At 36.9% G+C, this 25927-nt stretch overlaps 2 protein-coding genes across 3 annotated transcripts in view; one reads left to right on the top strand and one right to left on the bottom strand.

Annotated features, from left to right (window-relative positions):
* Positions 1-13853, bottom strand: part of LOC135136145 (centrosomal protein of 164 kDa) — a 108635-nt gene extending 94782 nt beyond the window's left edge. The window contains exon 1 of one of the 2 annotated variants that reach the window (XM_064065281.1): positions 13573-13853. In XM_064065281.1, the coding sequence (XP_063921351.1) occupies positions 13573-13581 (9 nt within the window). In that variant the 5' untranslated portion in view covers positions 13582-13853. The remainder of the gene's footprint in view (positions 1-13572) is intronic. The other variant, XM_064065280.1, reaches the window with a different exon arrangement.
* A 10039-nt stretch (positions 13854-23892) lies between these two features.
* Positions 23893-25537, top strand: LOC135136402 (BRISC and BRCA1-A complex member 2-like). The gene is made up of 4 exons (XM_064065654.1): positions 23893-24188; positions 24237-24720; positions 24776-25164; positions 25213-25537. The coding sequence occupies exons 1-4, from the start codon at positions 24086-24088 to the stop codon at positions 25398-25400; spliced, it is 1164 nt and encodes a 387-aa protein (XP_063921724.1). The 5' UTR covers positions 23893-24085; the 3' UTR covers positions 25401-25537.
* The last annotated feature ends 390 nt before the right edge of the window (positions 25538-25927 follow it).

Here is a 25927-nt window from a genome sequence, read left to right as displayed (position 1 = left end):
TTAATCTTTGCCTCCCTGGTTCAGGGCAAATAAAAAAAATCCTTACAATGGAGATAGGGTGGGTGGGCGGGCAGACATTTTCCTTTTTGTTTTAATATCTGTAGACGTCTTTTCATAATATGAAACTTAAAACATATTTAAAATGGAAAATTTGTATAAGGAAATATCGATTTTGTAATTACCATTTTAAACATGTTTTCAGTTTCTTGTTATGGAGAAAAAACAAATATATTAAGAAGAAAAAAGCAAAACATAAGCCCCACCCACCCACCCTGTCTCAATTGTAGGCTTTTTCTTTATTCGTCGTTACTCAAGAGGGGCGGAGCTTAATTGCAGAATCCGTATTTTTCTAAAACAATTACCATATGAAACATGTTTTTCAGTGATGGGTTTTTGTATATCATGTTATTCAAAGAATACTATGTATATTAAGAAAAAACTAAAGCCAAAGATTAAGCTCCACCCGTACCTGCCCTGATCGAAATATGTAGTAATCAGGTTTTCATTCGTTGCTAGACCTAGGGGCGGAGCCTAACTGCAAAATTCATATTTCATGACAAAAATTTACCATTTTAATTGTGTTTTAAGTTTCTAAGAATAAAAATAATCATCACAATTAGGGTAGGGTGGGTGGGCGGGGTTTATATTTTCCTGTTTTTCTTAATATGCATACTATTATTTGAACACCACCATACTCAAAAACCTGTTTTTAATTTCTTGTAAAGAAAAAAAAATTGCAGTTAAGCTTCGCCCCCCTGTTTCAGGGCGAATAAAAAAATCATCACAATAGAGATAGGGCGGGTGGGCGGGCTTATATTTTTCCTTTTTGTTTTAATATATGTGCAAACTTTTTTTCACAACATGAAACTTAACACATGTTTAAAATAGAAAATTTGTATAAGGAAATATCGATTTTGCAATTGGGCTCCGCTCTATAATTGCAAAATCCATATTTCCTTGCAAAAATATACCATTTTAACCAAGTTTTAAGTTTCTAGATGGCTAGGTATATTAAGAAAAAAAAGGCAATATATAAGCCCCGCCCACCCACCCTGTCTCAATTCTGATCATTGTGCTTATTCGTCGTGCGCCAAGGGGACGGAGCCTAACTGCAAAATTCACATTTCCCGACAAAAATTTACCATTTTAATCGTGTTTTAAGTTTCTAAGAATAAAAAGAATCATCACAATTAGGATGGGGTGGGTGGGCGGGGTTTATATTTTCCTGCTTTTCTTAATATACATAGTATTATTTGAACAACACGATATTCAAAAATATATCTTTAATTTCTTGTAAAAAAAATATTTTGCAGTTAATCTTTGCCTCCCTGGTTCAGGGCGAATAAAAAAAATCAGCACATGGAGATAGGGTGGGTGGGCGGGCAGACATTTTCCTTTTTGTTTTAATATCTGTAGACGTCTTTTCATAATATGAAACTTAAAACATGTTTAAAATGGAAAATTTGTATAAGGAAATATCGATTTTGCAATTACCATTTTAAACATGTTTTCAGTTTCTTGTTATGGTGAAAAAACAATATAAATTAAGAAGAAGAAAAAATGGAAAACATAAGCCCCACCCACCCACCCTATCTCAACTGTGACGCTTTTTCTTTGTTCGTTGTTACTCAAGGGGAAAGATGGCTATGTATATTAAGAAAAAAAGGCAAAATTTAAGCCCCGCCCACCCACCCTGTCTCAATTCTAGTCATTTTTTTATTCGTCGCTTTTTTATTCGTTCGTACAATTTCAAACTTAGATCGTAAAATGTTACACAATTTTGATTTTTCGTCCAAAATTCATAAATCGTATAAAATTAAATATGTAACACAAAAAAGGACAAATTAGTAGTAAGTAAAATGGTACGTTTCACCCCAAATTTTGTTTTTTGATTTATTATAATTTTTTTTTGCTGACCATGCGACTGGATTTTTTCAGAAAAAGTTTAGGATTAAAAAAAAAATGAAGTGAAATTGACTGACATTTTTTTACTGTTATTTGTAAGTAGTTGAAACGTGGTCACAAGTGTATGTTCGGCTCCATTGATGGAAATAATACACTACAATTAAAATTTTTAATTACCACTTACTACATAAACTTTAATGTTTTTTTATAAACACATAATGGTAAGTAGTGTGCAGAACTGGAAGTTAATGTTTAAACAACATAAAGTTAAGGTAAATATTGTCTGTGATGAAGAAGGCGGCATGTCATTCATAAGTCTTGGCCATTAATGGACCAAATAAACTACAATTTTTGTAAAATATTGATATAATTTTTTCTGAAAAAGCAGGAAAAGAGATGGTTTTCTGACTATGTTTATTATTACCGTAGAGAGAGCTAACTTTTTTTCGTAACAAATTATTAGATAATAGTTATCAAAATTCGCCACACATTAATATTTGTGTGGCTAAACTTTGGATTAGATAAGTTTCAACAAAATCTAAGACAGTTAGGTCATCATAGTTCACCCAATTTTAGCAATTTCATAATCCCACTCACAAAAAATGAGCGGTTTTTCTGGGTTATCAGTTTCAAAATCCATCCAGTGTCAGGGAGCTTTTAGTTTATATGAGCCGCTGTGATCTAATAACTGTCACACTGGAGCTTTTAATCTTAGTGATTAATTATTGTTTGTTGTTCTTCCTGTTTCACAACAATCGCACATGCCACCGGATCTACTAAAACAACATTTATGTGTTTCGGATCTAATGGAACAGATTCAGACATTTGAGACGACAAATATTGGCAGGCGCCGTAAACAAAATTTTGAGTGTAACTTGAGCACCCAAATTTACAATAAATAAACGCTTATTGTTAACTTAACCCAAATAACTACCTTTGTTTTCAGTTACAACGAAACGTGAACCAGTCAGATTTTGTTACTATTTATTTTCATAATCGTTTATCAAGTCTAATACATACACCATTGTTTACTAACATCCTGAGCTATTACTCAACAAAAAAAAAAACACAGAAACACTTTCAGATAACACGTTGTTAGCCGATTTCTACATTTTTACTTTGACCGATTCGCTATAAATTTTCACAACATAAAAACGTAAACAAAATTTTACTCCTTCCATTGAGAGTCATTAAATCATCAATTTTTTAAACACTCCAATTAAAAACATTAACTTTATGACCTCAACGCACTTACGCCACGCCAATTAATATTTCTTTTGTTCTAGACCACACTCCGATAAAAAAAAATGAGACGCTTCGATTAATTAATTTTTGAATAACCCATCAACTCACACTCGACCATCGGAATTAATCCCATTGCGAAAAATTCAAGCCGGCACCATCACACGAACCCACCAGATAACCATCACGACATCCACAAACGCGGTCAACGTTTAAACTGAACGCCAGTTAGCTCTTAAAAAGTTTATTACGACTGAGACCCATAACACTACACTACACAGTTCATGTCAATACACATTTCTCGTGAATTTTATTCACGTCACTTTCCTTATCTGATTATAAAGTTGCGAGCGAAACAGACACAGGTGATGGGCACACGGCGATGGGTTTATTCGGTATAATGGTCAGTAAAAGCGAGCCGTAGTAACAGAACACAATTAACGTTCAAAAAGCGGATGTGGGGCGGTATATTAAAGTTTTGGCACCGAAAAGGTGCTTGATTGGATTAGGATGGGTTTTGTGGGAACTGGATAATGGGTTATTGTTATCCTTGGTGGATCGATGAGATCACGAAGGATTCAACATTGTGGAATTTTTTGTGGAAACGCCGTTCGCGGAATTTGCACATTGTTATCAAAAACTGTTATGTAATCTGGCGGTTCGTTTATTTACATACTTGATTATAGCTGTACCTGGCTGGTCTGACTTGTCTCGGGAAATTATGCTGGACAAAAACGACGGCGTCAGTTTAATAGGGTCGGTGGATGCTTGGTTTCACGCTAAAGCAGGGACGGACTGAGCGCCGGAGTTTTACCCAAACGGACAAAAATGGCCCCAGAGATACCGAAATTTGGGTTAATTGCAGTGGCCGAGAGCGACGTCACCGCACGATGTGCATGAGTTCACATTCAACCTTGATTCGGCCAAACAGAAGTGAGGGTTCTGGAAATGTTAGACGGCGATCTTGAGCTCTAACATAACACGGAAGTCTTCAAGAATGTCATTATATAGAGAGGGTCAAAAGCATGCAACTAAAAGAGACTACTTTTTATTTTCATTAATCTACCGTTTTTTTCTTCGTTGTTTTAGGAACTTAACTCCGCCTGCTGCGATCACTTGATCAGTTAACACTGCTGCCGGTCCCAAGCCCGGACAAAGGAGGTTTATAACCACCTTGTATATAGTTGATCCATAATGGATTTGTTTTTTTATTATGAAATTTTTGACGTTTTTTCATCTTCGAAAATTACATAGATTTTTTGTAGATTTCGACTTCCAGTTTTTTTTTGTGGTTTCATTTCTACGAAAATTTCTACCATTTTTCAAAAATCGCCAATACGAAATATGGTAATTTTTAGGTTTTTGGAGAAAGTCGCTTTTAAATGTGACTATTAATTTTAAATATAGAAAACACTTGACAAAAAATTGGTCTTTAGCTAGTAAGATTTGTTAAAATAAGATTGATTTTGGTAAATGTGTGAACAATATTAATAGTAATCATTGGAATGAAGAGAGGGTGGGTGGGCGGGGCTATTGCTTGCTTATAAAACATTCTCTTTTAAATGAAGTAAAATTTCGACTTCTCAGAGACTACTTCAAAACCAAAACAAAAGAGATCCCCGAGATTCTTTCAAATAGGTTCAAAAACAAGATCCACAAGAGGCCTCCGAGATACTTTCAAATTACTTAAAAATAAGACCAACAGAAGGTTCCCGGGATTTTATTAAATTACTTCAGAAACGAGACACAAGAAGTCCCCGAGATTATTTTAAATTAGTTCCAAAACAAGACACAAGGACTCTTTCAAATTTTTTGAAAAACAAGACATCAAGTGTCCCCGAGTTCTTCCAAATTACTCCAAAAACAAGACAGAACGTGTCACAGAGATTCCTTCAAATTACTTCAAAAGTAAGACACAATGAGTCCCCAAGATTCTTTTAAATTACTCAAAAAACAAGACACAAAATGTTCCCGAGATTTTTTCAGATGACTAAAACAAGACACGAAAAGGCTCCGAGACTCTTTCACATTACTTCAAAAACAAGACTCACAAGAAGTCCTTGAGATTCTTCCAAATTACTTCAAAAACAAGACACAAGGAGTCCCCCAGATTCTTTCAAATTACTTCAAAAACAAGACACAAAAAGTCCCCGAGATTCTTTCAAATTAAGTACTTCAAAAAACAAAACCCACCAAAGACCCATAGGAGGTCCCCGACAATCTTTCAAATTACTTCAAAAACGAGACACAAGAAGTCCCCGAGATACCTTGAAATTACCTAAAAAAACGAATTCCTCAAAAGGTCGCCGAGATTCTTTCAAATTACTTCAAAAACAAGACACAAAAAGTCCCCCAGATTCTTTCAAATTACTTTAAAAACAAGATCCACAAAATGTCTACGAGATTCTTTCAAATTACTTTAAAAACAAGACCCATAGGAAGTCCTCGAGATTCTTTTAAATCAGGTCAAAAACAAGACACAAGGAGTCCCCGAGATTCTTTCAATAAGACCTACAAGAGGTAGCCGAGATATTTCAAATGACTTCAAAAACAAGACACAAGAAGTCCCTGAGATTCTTTCAAATTACTTCAAAAACAAGACACAATAAAGTGCCCGACATTCTTTCAAATTACTTCAAAAACCAGACCCACAGGAGGTGCCCAAGATTCCTCCAAATTACTTCAAAAAAGAAGTCCCCGAGATTCTTTCAAATTACTTTAAAAAAATGAGACCCACAAAAGGTCCCCGAGATTCTTTCAAAATACTTCAAAAAACAAAACCCACAAGAAAAAGGTCCCGAAATTCTTTCAAATTTCTTCAAAAACAAGACCCATAGGAAGTCTTAGAGATTCTTTCAAATTACTTCAAAAACAAGACACAAGAATCGTCTGAGATTCTTTCAAATTACATACTTTAAAAACAAGACCCACAGGAGGTCCCTGAGATTCTGTCAAATTATTTCAAAAAGAAGACCCATACGAGATCTTCAACATTTTTTCAAATTACTTCAAAAACAAGATACAAGAAGTCCTCGAGATTCTTTCAAACTACTTTCAAAACAAGACCCAAGAAGTCACTGAGATTCTTTCAAACTACTTCAAAAACGAGAGACAAGAAGTCCCCGAGATTCTTTCAAACTACTTCAAAAAAAAAAAAAAGAGGTCCCCGAGATTCTTCCAAATTACTTTAAAAACAAGACACAAGAAGTCCTCAAAATTCCTTCAAATTACTTCAAAAACAAGCCGTAAGAAGTCCCCGAGATTCTTTCAAATTACTTCAAAAAACAAACACAGAGGGCCCCCAAAAATGAGAACAGCGTGTGCGGGAGGTGGTGATGATTTTGGTAAATGACATATCTTCTAAGAAAAAAAAGGGTGGGTGGGCGGGGCTAAAACTTGCCAAGATAGAACTGAACAATATTAAGAGTAATCACAGAAATGAAGAGAGGGTGGGTGGGCGGAGCTATTGCTTACTTGTAAAAGATTCTGTAGGAAAATGTTAAACTTAGCCCCGCCCACCCACCTGTTCTCTCATTTTTTAGAATGAGAACAGAGTGTGTGGGCGGATCTAGTATCTGCTAAGATAAGACTGATTGTAGCGATAGTGGACGAGGGGGCGGGGCTAGTACTTGTTAACGTAAGACTGATTTTGATAGATGACATACTCTTTAAAAAAATTGAGGGTGGGTGGGCGGGGCTGGTACTTGATAAGATAAGACTGATTTTGGTAAATAACATATTCTAAGAAAAAAAACAGTGGGTGGGCGGGGCTAAAACTTGTTAAGATAAGGCTGAACAATATTAAGAGTAGTCACTGGAACGAAGAAGGGGTGGGCGGGCGGGGCTAAAACTTGCTAAGATAGGACTGAACAATATTAAGAGTAGTCACTTGAACGAAGAAGGGGTGTGTGGGCGGGGCTATTGCTTGTTTATAATAGATTCTGTAGGAAAAGTCAAACTTTGCCCCGCCCACCCACCCATTCTTCCATTTTTGTCTTCAGAAATTAGAAATAAATGTTATAGCAAATAAATAGTATAACAAAATAAGTACGATTTATGTTTTTTTTTAACAGCCTACGTTCTATTAGTTCCCTTCTCACTTTACAAAAGAACATATAATTCACCCCGCCCACCCACCCCTCCTCCATTTCAGTGATTCATGAAGAGAGATAAAATCGTTAGAGTGAGAACAGCGTCTGTGGGGGGCGGTGTTCTTAAGATAAGATAGATTTTGGTAAATGATATATCTTCCAAGAAAAAAAGGGCGGGTGGGCGGGGCTAAAACTTGCTAAGATAGGACTGAACAATATTAAGAGTAGTCAATGGAACGAAGAAGGGGTGGGTGGGTGGGTGGGGCTATTACTTGCTTATAAAAGATTCTCTATGAAAAACTTAAACTTGGCCCCGCCCACCCACCCGTTCTCTAATTTGTTTCTTCAGAAATAAGAAATAATTGTTATAGCAATGAAGTATAACAAAAAAATAACGATTAATGCTTTTTTTAACAGCCTACGTTCTATTAGTTCCCAGTTTTACTTTAGAAAAGAACATATAATTCACCACGCCCACCCACCCCACCTCCATTTCAGTGATTTATGAAGAGAAATAAAATCGTTAGAATGAAAACAGCGTGTGTGGGGGGCGGTGTTGCCAAGATAAGCTCGATTTTGGTAAATTACATTTCTTTTAACAAAAAAAAGAATGGGTGGGCGGAGCTAAAACTTGCTAAGATAGGACTGAACAATATTAAGAGTAGTCACTGGAACAAACAAGGGGTGGGTGGGCGTTGCTATTGCTTGCCTATAATAGAATCTGTTGAAAAAAGTTAAAGTTAGCCCCGCCCACCCACCCGTTCTCTCATTTTTTAGAATAAGAAGAGCGTGTGTGGGCGGGGCTAGTATCTGCTAAGATAAGATTGATTTTGGTAAATGACCTATCCTCTAAGAACATAAAGGATGGATGGGACAATTTTAGGGGAGCTTGGTGTCCTATTTTTGGAAAACTCTGATCTGACCTGTTTTTGAGTCAATTTTGGGACTCCGCTTTTTTTTTGAAAAATTGGGGTCTAGGTATTCCTGTTTGGAAATTTAAAAGTGCTTTGGAGCCTCTAGAGTCTTTTCTTATAATAATTTGATTAAATTTCTTAGGATACGTAATTTAAGCCATCAAAATCAGTCTTATCTTAACAGGTACTACTCCTGCCCACCCACTCACCCTCTCTTTTCTTAGAGGGTATATCATTTGCCAAAGTCAATGTTATCTTAGGAGACAATAGCCCCGCCCACCCGCCTTCTCTATTCTTAAAGGGTATCTTATTTGCCAAAATCAGTCTTATCTTAGCAGCTATTAGCCCCGCCCACCCACCCTCTCCTTTCTCAGAGGGTATGTGATTTGCCAAAATCAGTTTTGTCTTAGCTAGTACCTGCTAAGATAAGACTGATTGTGGCGATAGTGGACGGGGGGGCGGGGCTAGTACTTGTTAACGTAAGACTGATTTTGGTAGATGACATACTCTTTAAAAAAATAGAGGGCTGGTGGGCGGGGCTGGTACTTGATAAGATAAGACTGAACAATATTAAGAGTAGTTACTGGAACGAAGAAGGGGTGGGTGGGCGGGGCTAGTACTTGTTAACGTAAGACTGATTTTGGTAGATGCCCTACTCTTTAAAAAAATAGAGGGCGGGTGGGTGGGGCTGGTATTTGATAAGATAAGACTAATTTTGGTAAATAACATATCTTCCAAGAAAAAAAGGGTGGGTGGGTGGGCTAAAACTTGTTAAGGTAAGGCTGAACAATATTAAGAGTAGTCACTGGAACAAAGAAGCGGTGGGTGGGCGGGGCTAAAACTTGCTAAGAGAGAATTGAACAATATTAAGAGTAATTACTGGAATGAAGAGAGGGTGGGTGGGCGGGGCTATTGCTTACTTATAGAAGATTCTGTTGGAAAAAGTTAAAGTTAGCCCCGCCCACCCACCCGTTCTCTCATTTTTCGGAATGAGAAGAGCGTGTGTGGGGGGGGGCTAGTATCTGCTAAGATAAGACTGATTGTGGCGATAATGGACGGGGGGCGGGGCTAGTACTTGTTAACGTAAGACTGATTTTGGTAGATGACATACTCTTTAAAAAAATAGAGGGCGGGTAGGCGGGGCTGGTACTTGATAAGATAAGACTGATTTTGGTAAATAACATATCTTCTAAGAAAAAAAAGGGTGGGTGGGCGGGACTAAAATGTGTTAAGATAGGACTGAACAATATTAAGAGGAGTTACTGGAACGAAGAAGGAGTGGGTGGGCGGGGTTAGTGCTTGTTAACGTAAGACTGATTTTGGTAGATGCCCTACTTTTTGAAAAAATAGAGGGTGGGTGGGCGGGGCTGGTACTTGATAAGATAAGACTGATTTTGGTAAATAACATATCTTCTAAGAAAAAAAAGGGTGGGTGGGCGGAGCTAAAACTTGTTAAGATAAGGCTGAACAATATTAAGAGTAGTCACTGGAACGAAGAAGGGGCGGGTGGGTGGGGCTAAAACTTGCCAAGATAGTACTGAACAATTTTAAGAGTAGTCACTGGAACGAAGAAGGGGTGTGTGGGCGGGGCTACTGCTTGTTTATAATAGATTCTGTAGGAAAAGTCAAACTTTGCCCCGCCCACCCACCCATTCTCCCATTTTTGTCTTCAGAAATAAGAAATAAATGTTATAGTAAATAAATAGTATAACAAAATAAGTACGATTAATGCTTTTTTTTAACAACCTACGTTCTATTATTTCCCATTCTTACTTTACAAAAGAAAATGTAATTACCACGCCCACCCACCCCGCCTCCATTTCAGTGATTCGTGAAGAGAGAAAAAATCGTTATAATGAGAACAGCGTGTGTGGGGGCCGGTGTTCTTAAGATAAGATTGACTTTAGTAAATGATATATCTTCTAAGAACAAAAGAGTGGGTGGGCGGGGCTAAAACTTGCAAACATAGGCCTGAACAATATTAAGATTAATCACTGGAATGAAGAGGGGGGTGGGTGGGTGGGGCTATTGTTTGCTTATAAAAGATTCTCTAGGAAAAAGCTAAACTTAGCCCCGCCCACCCACCCGTTCTCTCATTTTTTTCTTCCGAAATAAGAAATAAATGCTATAGTAAACAAAAAAAATACGATAAATGCTCTTTTTAACAGCTTCCGTTCTATTAGTTCCCATTCTCACTTTACAAAAGAACATATAATTCACCCCGCCCACCCACCCCGCCTCCATTTCAGTGATTCATGAACAGAGATAAAATCGTTAGAATGAGAACAGCGTGTGTGGGGGGCGGTGTTCTTAAGATAAGATTAATTTTGGTAAATCACATATCTTCTAAGAAAAAAAAGGGTGGGTGGGCGGGGCTAAAACTTGCTAAGATAGAACTGAACAATATTAAGAGTAGTCACTGGAACGAAGAAAGGGTGGGTGGGCGGGGCTATTGGTTGCTTATAATAGATTCTATAGGAAAAAGTAAAAACTTAACCCCACCCACCCACCCGTTTTCTCATTTTTTACAATGATAACAGCGTGTGTGGGCGGGGCTACTAGTATCTGCTAAGATAAGATTGATTTTGGTATGTCATCTGCCAAAATCGGTTTTATTATTGCAGCTACTAGCCCCACCCGCCCACCCTCTGTTTTCTTAGAGGGTATGTCCTTTGCCAAAGTCAGTGTTATCTTAGCAGGTAATAGCCCCGCCCACCCGCCCTGTCTATTCTTAGAGAGTATCTCATTTGCCAAAGTCAGTCTTAACTTAACAGCTACTTGCCCCGCCCACCCACCCTTTCTTTTCTTAGAGGGTATATCACTGATTGTGGAAAATCATATATGTACTTTTTAAAAATAGAGGGCCGGTGGGCGGGCCTCGTACTTGATAAGATAAGACTGATTTTGGTAATTAACATATTTTCCAAGATAAAAAAGGGTGGGTGGGTGGGATTAAAACTTGTTAAAATAGGACTGAACAATTAAGAGTAGTCACTGGAACGAAGAAGGGGTGGGTGGGTGGGGCTACTGCTTACTCATAAAACTAGAAAAAAGCCCCGCCCACCTCCTTTCTCCGCTTCACGTTGACTTATTTTATTTAGTGTAAAATGGAAATTTCAAAATAACAGTATAGTATTCAGAAAATTTTCAAGGAAAATGGAGTGAGCCGTTCCTGATTTAATCAATAAAATAAATTGATGCAATGATAAATCACACGTAAAAATTTATCATATTTTGCACATTTTGGGTGGAATTTATTCGGCAAAATTTTGAAATGACGTCATCAATTTTTTGGGGGAATAAACAGATAGATTTTGATTAACAATTTACCACTCTTACAACAACTTTAAAACGTCTGCAAGATTTCAAAGTATTCAGTTTTGCAATTCTTGATTTATTCAGTAAAATACATTGACTGATTTTTTTTGAGTGACCCTGTATAAGCATGTCTAAAAAATGAGGTTCTTAATTTGATCAATAAAAAATTAGTCGAAAGCTAGAAGTATAATCCAACAAATCCATCTCTTTAAAAAAATGATAAAATTTGATTTTACGTTTTTCGTTTTGCGATAACCGCTGTAAAGTAAAAACTAGATGCATAAATAACACCCCTTGTCCTTCAGCACTAGATAATAGCAGTGTGTGTAACATGGGTTTATTTATGTTTATACATCGAAAGAATGTCACGTTGACGTTTTTTTTTGGCGAGAGCGCACTTGGTGACCCATCCCATATTTTTTGTGGATTTTTAGACAACGTCCTACCGTTTTTCTAGAGGCGCTAATAATAAATCTCAAAAATGCTCATATTTCTGATCATTTTTGAGATATTTTCAAAATTCGAGTTTGAACGTGAACATTTCGAAAACCAGTATGTAACTGCTGACTGGATTTTGGACTATTTTAACACCTTAACATATTGGTGTCATCGTAAAAAAATAAAATTCGAAAATGACTTAACCTGACCTGACTTGAGGTGAGGTGACCTAACCTGACTTGATCTAACAAGATATAATTCGTTGATCAGATCTGATATGACTTGACCTGACTTCAACTGACCTCATCTAGCCTGACCTGATTCATAATTATACGATTTTAGGTGTAAGATTTGAACAGTTTTTACACAGAACTTCCCTCACCGCTGAAGAACAACGAATCTGCACCCACGTAAGGTAATATTTTTCAATAAATTAAGTGAAACAAATTTAAGAATGACGCGATTTATCAATTTCGTGGGAAAATAAATGTATTGATTTTGACCTGCATACTGTAACATTAACTTACAGTGTTTCGGCATTTCGGAGAATTAGACAAGTCGTTCCTGAAATCACGATGAGGTCATCAGTGTTTTGGGAGGGATGAATAAATAAATTTTACTTGATGTACTCGCCCGTTTAGCTTCACCTTTTTGTCACGAGGTGTCTAAAATGCCCCAAATCCGGCCCTGATTCCATCCCACAAAGAAACCACAGCCCAGCCTCCATCCGCTAAAGGTCGCTCTAATTCGGTCCCATCTTCAACTTCGACATTCGTCGGATCGGTTCTTTTGTCATATTTTTAGATCAATCATTTTCGGATAAATATTTGGCTACGCCGTCTCGTTCCTGAAATCTGCGCAAACTAATCGGAATCCAAACACTGTTCCTCTTCCTCTTTCGCAAAATAAACGTCGCTCGTAAAAGCGCGCAAACATTTGTTTAAAAATAGTCGAAAGGCGAATTTCACAAGGAAAAAGATTTTGGAGATGGGACTTTTCGGACGCTCCATATTTCCGAGTTATAAATAATCAACCGGGATGCGTTCGGAGCGTGAATTAGGTAATTCCAGTTCCAGGTTACATAAAAAGGAAACAACAATAGCGAACAATTGTTACGCACCGTGCGTGCAATATTAATAAGGTGGAAAATGTATTAAAACTGTACACAAGCGGCTCGGTTTTACGGTTTTCGTTGTTGTTATTTTGCTTGTTAATTGTGGTTAATTGGGGTTTTTGTGACGGTTTGTGTCCTGGTTTCACCGGTTTTTGGGAGACGATACGATACGATCTGGAATCTGGAATCGTCTGCCAGCCACCTTGTCACGTATACGTCGTTATCTAATAGTTTCGTTAATAGTTCGTAAACAGGTTGAACGATCTACACAGATAACGAAAATAAATAAAAATGAGTGTGATATCACTACTTTTGCCGGTATTTTTCGACGTGTTTTCTCTACCTGTCGTCGGTATCAGAATCGGTCACGGTACTCACTTCTTGCATAATAAAGCAAACCTCTACACAAAATGTGGAAATTAAACTCAATCATTTGAAACGTCCCAGTTGACAAAAACGCCGACAACAAAGCAACAAAGCCCGACTTTAGGGAGTTCAGGGTACCCCGACTACATTTTTTTTTAAGTGTAACTACCAAGCCACCGCTTACCTTTGACATGTTGCGGGTTTATCCACACAATCCCATCACTTTCGTAAATAGCCAAACATCACGGTCAGTTTCATTAAACTTATCTTTTCGCGGATCAATACAAAACCGAAATTCTTAATCTACGAACTCGGGTGGCGATTTAGGACGAGTTTGCGCCTCGAGTTTGTTGTATTTTGGAACTAATGCGCATATGCATAGGCTATTGATGCACAAATCGATGTGTTGACGATGTCAACAATGGGTTCACTGTGCTAACGTTTTAACAGAATTGTTGCATTGGTTTATTGTGTAATTCGGCCGCGGTCGACGCCGCCACTCACTCTTGAATTCAGGAGCGACAAATGCATTTTGTTTGCGATAAGTGCGATTTTGCTTGCTCAAATTTTATCAGGTTTACGTTGTTCAAGGACTTTTTTAATAGTTGCACCGCCAACGACGTGAACTCCAACACTAATTTCCTGTGAGGATACGTCGATGGGCAAAAATATTGCGAAATGAGCGATGTTGGTGGGGAGGGGTTCGGTTTCAACCCTTCACCCTAATCACTGGGGGAGCGAAATAGATGAGCCTAGCCCAAGGGGTGTGCCGGCGATGCTAAACTCAGCTGGAACATAATTATTAAAGAAATTAAACGATGCACTTAATTTATTTTAAATTAACGCTTTCTTATTCTTTGGGAATTCTTTATTATATTCTTAACTTTTGCGATTATCGACACTTTCAAATAAGCCAATTTTTTCCGGATCATTAATTCCACTAATGACTTGTAAGCAAAATCGTTATGGTGTGTTTATACGAAAATTATCTGAAATTGTTATCAAAAAGCTTAACTTTTTCATACGATTGTCGATGGTATTAACTGATTGAAATTTCTAGGAAAATTTTCATAATGCCGTGATTTTGATTTATTTGTGGAATTTATCCCGTCTACAAAACTAGTGACGTCATCCCACATCTCATTTGAAATTGACCCCTTTCGTCAATTCTGTTGTGCTTGCATCAGGTATTTTCCCTTTATTTGTAAATTGCTGTTTTTCCAGGTTATCATCGTTGTTAAATAAATAAATGTACAAATATCGTCTTTATTAACAAACATTTTCTGTCTTCGATGTTATTTCACAAGGTTGTAGCTTGTTTTCCATCGCAGCCACTTGTTGATTTAACAACTTCACATATTTTTACTGGATCTGTTATATAAAATACGGCTTTTTGCACATGTCCGCATTGACACTTCAACTTGCACTCAAGCGACTCAGATGCATCACAACCAAGTTTTAATTTTTTTGATAGCACTGTTTTGGTGAAATGTTTGCTGTGAGGGAAAATACCAGAGCTTAAAGAGTTTAGTTAACACTACCAAAGGGCGAAATTCATGACTAAATTTTTTACTTTTTTGTTTTTGAATTGTTGCAATAAGCAAACCTTGATCCACCTGGTAGAGCTACAATTTTTGATGGGCATTTGGAAATCAAATAAATATGAAATTTTGACAAGAATTAACAATCTAAAAGACATAAGAGTGCCTTTGGACGTAATAACGCAATATAAAAACGATTTTAAATGCTAGTTTAACGATATAATGACGATAAAGCGCTTTTCTGGGAGTTCCAATTCAATACGTTATACTAACCAAGAAAATTATCAAAAATTTCCTTCACCAACCTTCAAAATTTTATTAAATGTTGTTTTGAACTTCCATGTGACATTTTTTGCGCGATTTTCGTCTTAATTTTTCAAAAAATAAATCAAAAAGTTCAGTTTGAAATTAAAAGTAGTCCTACCACGTGGATCAAGTCGTCTGACGAACAGGAACCTGTTGAACCAGCCCGGGAAAAATTTCACTTTATTTAAAAGTACGAATATATAAAATTTGGAATCGAGGAACCTGGTGTACGAATGGCTACTGGCGCCTCTGGAAAATTTCGAGATAACCGAATCCGCCCCTGTCCATAATATCGTGAAGTATAATTTAAAAGAATTTCGGGGACCCCTGTAGGTCTTGATTTTGAAGTAATTTGAAGGAATTTTGAGGACTTCTGGTGTCTTGTTTATGAAGTAATTTGGAAGAATCTCGGGGACCTCTTTTGTTTTTTTTGAAGTAGTTTGCAAGAATCTCGGGGACTTCTTGTTTCTCGTTTTTGGAGTAATTTGAAAGAATGTCGGGGACCTCTTGTGGATTTGGTTTTTGAAGTATTTTGAAAGAATTTCGGGGAGTTTTTGTGTTTTGTTTTTGAAGTAATTTGAAAGAATCTCGGAGACCTCCTGTGGGTCTAGTTTTTGAAATAATTTGAAAGAATCTGGTGGACTCCTTGTGTCTTATTTTTGAAGTAATTTGAAAGAATTTCGGGAACCTTTTTCTTGTGTGTTTTGTTTTTTGAAGTATTTTAGAAGAATCTCGAGGACCTATAATAATAGTAATAATAATAATAGTGCTTTATTACGCCGAAAGATGTAAAGGCATTACATAAAGTACATAACAAAATATTAACATAACAATTCATATTAACATAATAGTAACAATTTGCGACATTCTTTCTTGAAGGCGTTGAGGGAGATACCAAAAAACTCTAAAGTGTTGCATTCGTTAGCAATCATCAAAACGCTATTTAGAGGCGAATGTAATGCATAATTCGTTTTATGAACTGGTATAAAAAACAGCCTAGGCGTACGAACCTTACGGATTGACACATTAAGACCTACCAACGCTAGCAATATGGGGGCTTCAATTAAACCATTTAATAATTTAAAAAGAAAACATAGTTTGTGATACTTACGACGATTTCCTAGTGTATGTACTGACAGATAAGATGCAACAAGGTCTGTATCTGCTAACACAATACCATCACCACACAACTTATATTTGACATATTTTAAAAGTTTGATTTGGACAGCTTCAATTCGGCTTATGTGAGTGATATAAAACGGTGACCAGTTGACACAATTGAATTCCAATATCGATCGGACTAACGAATATCAGAATGGTTCTGATGTTACTGAAGTTCACCGTCCACCGTTTTAAACACCCCAAAAGTTTTCTACCTCTAGAAACAACATATTCACAGTGACTGACGAAAGATAATTTAGTGTCTAAATAGATACCCAAATCCTTGGCATTGCTAACTATGTCTAGGGGCGTATTTTCTAGTAGGTACAATGGAACTGAGGGACGACTTTTGCGACTAAAGCACATTGCTTTGCATTTTTTAATGTTAAGAGACATATGATTGAGTTTACACCAATCGTTAAGACATATAAGATCATTTGTCAAAGTATTTATGTCATACATGGAATCAATCTTCTTATATAACTTCAAGTCATCTGCATACAGTAAGGAATTTGAGTTGAAATTCAAGCAGATATCGTTAATGAAGATATTAAATAAAAGTGGTCCTATAACCGAGCCTTGAGGAACTCCAGATGTTGATTCGTAGGTAGATGACTTGAACTTCATTAATTGTACAAAATGTAGACGATGACTGATATAAGAATGAATCCATGAAAGTAAAGGATCACGAACGCCGTAGAGTAGAAGTTTGTGTATCAAAATGGTGTGATCAACAGTATCAAACGCCTTGTGGAAGTCTGTGTAGATGCAGTGAATTTCCGAACCGTCCTCAATTGCATTAAAAATATCATTTATGTATACAAAGAGATTAGATTCAGTTGATCTACCAGAACAAAAACCATGTTGTGACACACTGATTACGTTTCTAAAAGAATCACTTATGAAACTGGACACAATGTTTTCAAAGATTTTCGATAGAACTGAAATTATACTAATCGGTCGATAGTTTTCAATGTCTTGCTTATTGCCAGATTTAAAGATTGGTACCACACGTGCAGATTTCCACAAGTCAGGAAATTTTCCCGAACTTATTGAAATAGAGAAAATTCGTGTTAGTGGTATAACCAATGAATCTCTGCAGTTATAAAAAAATGTTGGAGGTAACTCATCTGGCCCAGCACCCTTGTTTAAGTTTAGAGCATTAAGTTCTCTTGCTACCAAATCTTCCGTGATATGCACAGAGCTGATGTCAACAAATGAGTCAATTGTGTAAGGATAGTTATAATTACTACTACTGCTGGTATTATTAGTATATACGGAAGAAAAAAAACTGGCAAACGTATCAACTATGTTTTGAAACCCGCAAACATCAATACTTTTATAAATCATTATATTTGAAAAGTCGCAACTGTTTTTTACACTCTTAATAAAATTCCAAAAATGTTTTGGGTTAGAGTTGATTTGAGATTCGGTGTTCTTAATAAATTTGTTGTAACAGCAAGCGATTTCTTGTTTACATTTGGCTCTAATTAAACTGAAATTATAATAATCTCTGATATCACGGCTTATTTTATAACGACGATGTAATTTGTTCTTCTCAATCACTAACTTTCTAGTTTCATGGCTAAACCAAGAGGGAAAATTTTTACTTTTAGATTTCCGGATTGGTATAAAATTATCACAAATGAAATACAAACACTGGTAAAAGTCATCTACAATATCACATATGTCATTATCGCTACTAATAAAATCCCAGTTAAAGTTAAACAGGAAAGAATTGATGGCATTATAATCACAGTTTCTGAAATCACGATAGGTATCACAAAATGTATCACCGTAATAATTACAGTTACAGTCAGATATCACAAATTTAAAAGGTGGATGAAACTTATCCACCTTTACAAACTCACCAGTACGACTTACAGTAAGACTATCACAGTTGGAAAAACAAAGGTCAAGAATATTATTATTGCAGTTGGCAATATTGTTAAATTGACAAAGATCGCATGACGCAAAATTGTAGCATATAAGAGTCTCTTTTTCTGATTTAATATTAGTTGGAGTTAAACCTATTGTCTCATCATCTTGAATCCATTGTATGCCAGGCAGATTGAAGTCTCCTAGAACAAAAATCGTATCGGCCAAGTTGTTGTAACATATAGTTTTGAGATTGCCAACATAATCGGCATAGACAGCAAGTGAAACGTCTGGTGGGAGATAAACAGCACTGAAAATAAAAAATCTGCTGTTGACTTGCAACCTAATCCATATATCTTCGACTGAAGAAGGGATGTACAATTTGCTGGATAAAAGATTTTTCCTAACTGCTATCAGGACACCACCACCTATAGATTTTTCACTATTGTTTGATGAACGGTCATTCCTGTACACGACATATCGGTTATCAATAAATTCACTATCATCGATGTCTGGATGAAGCCATGTTTCTACAAAAATAATGACATCAAAGTTCTCACTCAAGCACGATACATAACAATCGGTCAGTTTTGTTCGCATACCGCGCACATTTTGAAAATACACCGTTAGATGGTCTATGTTATGGTTTCTTCTTCTACTGCGTCTAGAAAATTTTTGCGTTCCTTAGAAACTGAAAAGTCATCCTTATTTTTTGATGGGAAAAATCTGCGAACTACCACCCCTTGAGGCCAGATTTGAGGATTCAATATATCGTTAGATTTAGACTGAGGAATACTAAGTTTAAAAGAGCTATAACTTCCCCCTTTAGAGGGTAACTTTGAACATTTGAAATTTTGGAGATTAATCTCTGATTTCAGACATTCTTCCACTTGACTCGACGTCATGTCAGGATCAATTCGGCCAATATAAAAATGGTGCATTTTTTCTACGCCCCGGAGAGATGACGAAGTAGCGGGTTTGACCCCATTGATAATTTTAGGTTTCCTGTCTGCAAAATTCTGTTTTTTTCGTTGATATCTTGGGAAAGTGAAAGTATTCTTATCATTAACAGGAGAACCTTCCACAGATAAGACACTTGCTTTTTCAATCCTTTTATCAATCAAGTCTGCTGTTTTATCACCAACTACAGTTTTTCCTGGAGAAATATCGTAAGACCTTTTGTGGGTCTTATTTTTTTAAGTAATTTGAACGAACCCTGGGGACTTCCCGTGTCTTGTTTTTGATGTAATGAACTCGGGGACCTAATGTGGGTGATGTTTTTGAAGTATGTACATAATTTGAAAGAATCTCGGGGACATTTAGTGGGTTTTGTTTTTTGAAGTAATTTGAAAGAATCTCGAGGACTTCTTGTGCTTCGTTTTTGAAGTAATTTGAAGGAATCTTGGGGACCTCATGTGGGTCTCGTTTTTGAAGTAATTTGAAAGAATGTCAGGCACTTATTGTGTCTTGTTTTCGAAGTAATTTGAAAGAATCTCACGGACTTCTTGTGTATTGTTTTTGAAGTATTTTGAAAGAATTTTGGGGACTTTTTGTGTCTTGTTTTTGAAGTAATATGAAAGAATCTCGGAGACCATTTGTGGGTCTTGTTTTTGAAGTAATTTGAAAGAATCGCGGAGATTACTTGCGTCTTATTTTTGAAGTAAGTTGAAAGAATTTTGGTGACCTTTTTCTTGTGGATTTTGTTTTTTTGGAAGTATTTTGAAAGAATCTCGAGGACCTTTAGTGGGCTTTGTTTTTTGAAGTAATTTGAAGGAATCTTGGGGACCTCCTGTGGGTCTCGTTTTCGAAGTAATTGAAAGAATGTCGGGCACTTATTGTGTCTTGTTTTCGAAGTAATTTGAAAGAATCTCAGGGACTTCTTGTGTCTTGTGTTAGAAGCATCTTGAAAGAATCTCTAGGACTTCTAATGGGTCTTATTTTTGAAGTAATTTGAAAGAATTTTGGGGACCTTTTTCTTGTAGATTTTGTTTTTTTGAAGTATTTTGAAAGAATCTCGGGGACCTTTAGTGGGTCTTATTTTTTTAAGTAATTTGAACTCCTGTGGGTCTCGTTTTTAAAGTAATTGAAAGAATGTCGGGCACTTATTGTGTCTTGTTTTCAAAGTAATTTGAAAGAATCTCAGGGACTTCTTGTGTCTTGTTTTAGAAGTATTTTGAAAGAATCTCTAGGACTTCTAATGGGTCTTATTTTTGAAGTAATTTGAACAAATTTTGGGGACCTTTTTCTTGTGGATTTTGTTTTTTTGAAGTATTTTGAAAGAATCTCGAGGACCTTTAGTGGGTCTTATTTTTTTAAGTAATTTGAAAGAATCCCGGGGACTTCCCGTGTCTTGTTTTTTAAGTAATGATCTCAGGGACCTAATGTGGATGATGTTTTTGAAGTATGTGCATAATTTGAAAGAATCTGGGGGACCTTTAGTGGGTTTTGTTTTTTGAAGTAATTTGAAAGAATCTCGGGGACTTCTTGTGCTTCATTTTTGAAGTAATTCGGAGGAATCTTGGGGACCTCCTGTGGGTCTCGTTTTCGAAGTAATTGAAAGAATGTCGGGCACTTATTGTGTCTTGTTTTTGAAGTAATTTGAAAGAATCTTAGGGACTTCTTGTGTCTTGTTTTTGAGTATTTTGAAAGAATTCCGGGGACTTTTTGTGTCTTGTTTTTGAAGTAATCTGAAGGAATCTCTGGGACCTCTTGTGGGCCTTGTTTTTGAAGTAATTTGAAATAACCCTGGGGACCTTTTATGGATCTTGCTATTTGAGGTAATTTGAAAGAATCTCGGGGACTTTTTGTGTATTGTTTTTGAAGTAATTTGAAAGAATGTCGGGGATTTCTTATGCGTCTCATTTCTGAAGTAATTTGAAAAAATCTCCGGGACGTCATGTGGGTCTTCTTTTTGAAGTAATTTGAAAGAATCTCGGGGACTTCTAACGTCTTGTTTTTGAAGTACATAATTTGAAAGAATCTCGGGGACCTCCTGTGGGTCTTCTTTTTAAAGTAAATTGAAAGAATCTGAGGGACCTTCTGTGGGTCTTGTTTTTGAAGTAATTTCCAAGAATCTCAGGGACATCCTGTGGGTCTTGTTTTTGAAGTAATTTGACAGAATCTCAGGGACTTCCTGTGGGCCTTCGTTTTGAAGTATCTAATTTGAAAGAATCTCGGAGGCTTCTTGTGTCTTGTTTTTGAAGTAATTTGAAAGAATTTTGTTGACCTCTTGTGGGTCTTCATTTTTAAGAAATTTGAAATAATGTCGAGGATTTCTTGTGGTTCTGTTTTTGAAGTAATATGAAAGAATCCCCAAGAATCTTCTGTAGCTCTTGTTTTTGAAGTAACTTGAAAGAATCTCGTGGATTCCTTGTGTCTTGTTTTTGAAAGAATCTCGGGGACCTCCTGTGGATCTTGCTTTTGAAGTAATTTGAAAGAATCTCGGGGACTTCTCGTGTCTTGTTTTTGAAGTAATTTGAAAGAATAAAGAATCTCGGCGACTTATTGTGTCCTGCAGTAATTTTTAAGAATGTGGGGAACCTCCTGTGGGTATTGTTTTTAATGTAATTTGTGTCTTGTTTTTGAAGTATTTTGAAAGAATTTTGGGGACTTTTTGTGTCTTGTTTTTGAAGTAATTTGAAATACAATCTCGGCTACCACTTGCAGGTCTAATTTTTGAAGTAATTTTTAAAGAATCTCAGGGACTTCTTGTGTCTTGGTTTTGAACTAATTTGAAAGAATTTCGAGGACTTCTTGTGTCTTGTATTTGAAGTAATTTGAAAGAATCTCGAGGACTCCTTGTGTCTTGTTTTTGAAGTAATTTGAAATAATCTCAGAGACCTTTTGTGGATCTTGTTTTTGAACTAATTTGAAAGTATATCGGAGACTCCATGTGCCTTGTTTTTGAAGTAATTTGAAAGAATCTCGGGGACTTCTTCTGTCTTGTTTTTGAAGTAATTTGAAAGAATCACAAGGACCTTTTGTGGGTCTTGTTCTTGAAGTACTTGAAAGAATTTCGGAGACTTCTTGTGTCTTCCTTTTGAAGTAATTCAAAAGAATTCCGGGGACTTCCTGAGTCTTGTTTGTGAATTAATGACCTTGGGGACTTCCTGTGGGTCTTGTTTTTGAAGTACATAATTTGAAGGAATCTCGGACCGTTAGTGTTTTTTTTTTTTGTGGGTTTTGTTTTTTGAAGTAATTTGGAAGAATCTCGGGGAGCTCCTGTGGATTTTGTTTTTGAAGTAATTTGTAAGAATCTTAGGGACCTCTCTGGGTTTTTTTTTTGAAGTAGTTTAAAAGAATCTCGGAGACTTCTTGTCTCTCGTTTTTGAAGTAATTTTAAAGAATGTGGAGTACCTCTTGCGTATTTGATTTTTGTTTAAGTAGTTTGAAAGAATCTCGGAGATCTCCGGTCGGTCTTGTTTTTGAAGTAATTTGAAAGAATCTCGAAGACTTCTTGTGCCTTGTTTTTGAAATAATTTGAAGGAATCTCTTTGACACGTTGTGTCTTGTCTTTGAGTAATTTGAAAGAATCTCGGGCACTCCGCGTGCTTTGTTTTTGAAGTAATTTGAAAGTATCTCCGGGACCTCCTGTGGATCTTGTTTTTGAACCAATCTGAAAGAATCTCGGGAACCACTTATGTTGGTTTTTTTAAGTACATAGTTTGAAAGAATCTCGGGGATCTCTTTTGTTTTGGTTTTGAAGTAGTTTGGTCCGGTCTCTGAAAAGTCGAAATTTTACTTCACTTAAAAGTATATAAAATTTGGATTCGGGAAAATTTCCAATTTCTAGCCCTTTTTTACGAAGCAGTTTATCTAAAGCCCTAGACTTCTAAAATTATTTTTCTTTTTAATATCGTAATTTTGTTTTCCAGCTGAGTCAAGGTGTTTCTATCTGCAGTTCAATTAAACAGATAAAAACACACAACAATTTAATTAAAGCTGAAAACAGCAATAATTGTTAAAAACACGATAAATCGATTGCTGTTCTCGGAATAAAATAACATCAACATCGAGGTCACGGAGCATGACGTGATGCTTCAAGACTCATAACTTCACATATTGTTCACGAGATCTGTTTCTAACTAAAGCAAGCACCATCAAACGACTAACATGCATCAAAACAAAGTTTTCATTTTCTTAGCATTGTGTTTGATGGTGGGTATCGCCCAAAGCATCGTGTGCACCCCGAGCTTCTGTGCATCCGTCCAATGCGTGGAAATCGGAAAGTGCGATGGACCCAACCAAGTTGTGAAACCTGGAGGACTTTGTCTGTGTTGTAACTTATGCCACACGATTTTACGTAAGTATTATTATAATTGTCCTGATGGTGGATACTTAACTGAGTGAAAACGTCTAGGTGAAAACGAAGCTTGCAGCAGCATTGCAACGATTCTGACTGGCGTGCCGCCACCGCTAGCCCAATGTGGACAAGGTCTTGTTTGTCATGAGGAAAAATGCCAGAGCTTTAAGAGTTTAGCTAAAACGATGAGAGAGGAGTGAAATTGCTATTACAAATCATGTAATAATATTAAAATTGATTAAACTGAGTGAATTGTGTGTTGCCTATCCCCGCTTTATCCAGTCGTCTGAAACCACCTTAACATACACGCTCTACAAAAATGACAGATGACAGAAAGATGACACATACTTTGAGGTTGTGTTTGTTCGAATCGTTTAGATAATGTAAAAAGTGGCAAAAACGGGAACGTTAAAATATCCCGGTTCGCCATACAATGTAAATTCTGCTGCACGAGTCCCACAAATCAAAAATATTTTTGCAAACACCGAGTCCCCCTTCAAGATTTCATAATGAAAATGGATTTTCTTGCGCCGAATAACGAAAACCTGCTGGCGAATTTCCCCCCGGTCTTGCGAGGCAACTTCAGGGAGCTGTTTTGCCGTGGAAAAATAGGTACTAACCTAAAATCCTCAAACGTAGTCGTTACGACGCATTTTCTAGGGCTTTCGTCGCTTTCCTTGAACGACATCACCCCGACGAAACAGTTCACCGATGAAGACTCTAGTTACAGTTATTACTACACGGTGAGGATACCCTACGCCGGGAAACGCTTATCCTGGGAGTTGATTTTCGACCCGAATGATCTTACTTTCGCGCCGGATTTCAATTTCAACGACGAAACTTTCCGTCTGAGTACCGAAATCGAAGCCGTGGTGAAAAACGTGCCCACTTTGATCAGTTGGAATGTGACCAACTCCGGGTGTTTGACGTCGCTTCTAAACGAATTTGTCAATCTTTTCAAAATACAACAATTGGAGAAGCTTCAGAAGGAGAATATTTACGCACAACTGCACTCAGAGTATCAGATTCTCACCGAAGAAGTGCCAGAACACGACATCGAAGTATATCTAGACAACACAAGTGCACACTTTTTAATTAACATCAAAGTGGACGTTTCGGCGCTTCCAGAGTATTTACAACCAATGTAACCCGAGTTTTGTTTTTTTTTTAGAATTGTTGGAATTAATTTCTTGTTGTAGGAAAAACGGCGAAGTAGAGGAGTTGCTCAACCCCGGAGATGACACCTGTATTTTAAAAATTTCCTTTATGAAACTAGACGGTTCTCGAGTGAACGTCTCCCTCCAGTTGTCTCCGCGTCTAGACCAAGTCCTCAACTCCGCCAAAAACCTCCACGTCCCGGCGTACCCCAAAACCGCGTCGCTGGCCGACTACGTCAATTTAGTCGCGAAGATGTTGCAAGACCACGCTCTGAAAATCGAGCAACACCACAAGCTCAAAAAGGAGTACATCTTGAGCTTGTGCACCATGTACGGCGAACACCTCGTCGAGTTCGATACGGATACGTTCAGCAAGGCCGAGTTGTTGTTCCAAGTGGATGGGTATTCCTGTCTCGTGCGCGTGGAAATTGGTAAGTGGGGGTGGGGTGAAAGCAGGGTTGTATCAGGGTGTTTTGCAGGGGCGCTGTTTCCAGACGAACCACCGACCGTGCACCTCCTGTCGCTGTACTGTGTGTCTAACAAAGTGTGTTCAGAACAAGTTGTGAATTATTTGTATAGCCCGAGGTGGTCGCCGGAAAATATGTGTAGTAAGTTGATTTTGAGCCTTAAAGAGACAATACCAAAGTTTAAGAACCACAAGCACTAATTTCGTTTGAATTTATTTTTTAGTTGTGTAAATTTAGGATGAGGATTATGTTTACCAGGTTGCCAAAATGTGCGTTTTTGTTTAATGAGTGATGATTTTCACGTGTTACGATAAGAATAATAAAAATTTTTGCAGGATTATTTTTTTTTACGCTATGATTTTTTTACGGATGGTGAAATGACGTTTTGTTGTTCTGCTTTGGCTCTCCCGCGATAGGTGGCGCCATCGAAAAGTACTCTATTTTTTTTTTTGATACAATTATTTAAATTTTTCACATGCAATAAATATTACTAAAAAAATATAAGAGACATATTTTTATTAAACAGATAATCTCCGAAACTACTGAACCATTTGTTCAATTTTTTATGTCTATTACGAATATCGTGAAATTTAACTGCAAAATATTTTTTCTTTACAAGAAATTAAAAACAGGTTTTTGAATATCGTGTTGATCAAATAATACCACGTATATTAAGAAAAACAGGAAAATATAAACCCCGCCCACCCACCCTATCCTAATTGTTATG

Source organism: Zophobas morio, unplaced genomic scaffold (assembly GCF_036711695.1).
Source record: "Zophobas morio isolate AGI-343-1 ecotype UQ-CSIRO unplaced genomic scaffold, CSIRO_AGI_Zmor_V1 ptg000026l, whole genome shotgun sequence".
Classification (NCBI taxonomy): Eukaryota; Metazoa; Arthropoda; class Insecta; order Coleoptera; family Tenebrionidae; genus Zophobas; species Zophobas morio.
The sequence above is the reverse complement of the archived record's forward strand: the minus strand, read 5'-3'. Positions and strand labels throughout refer to the sequence as shown.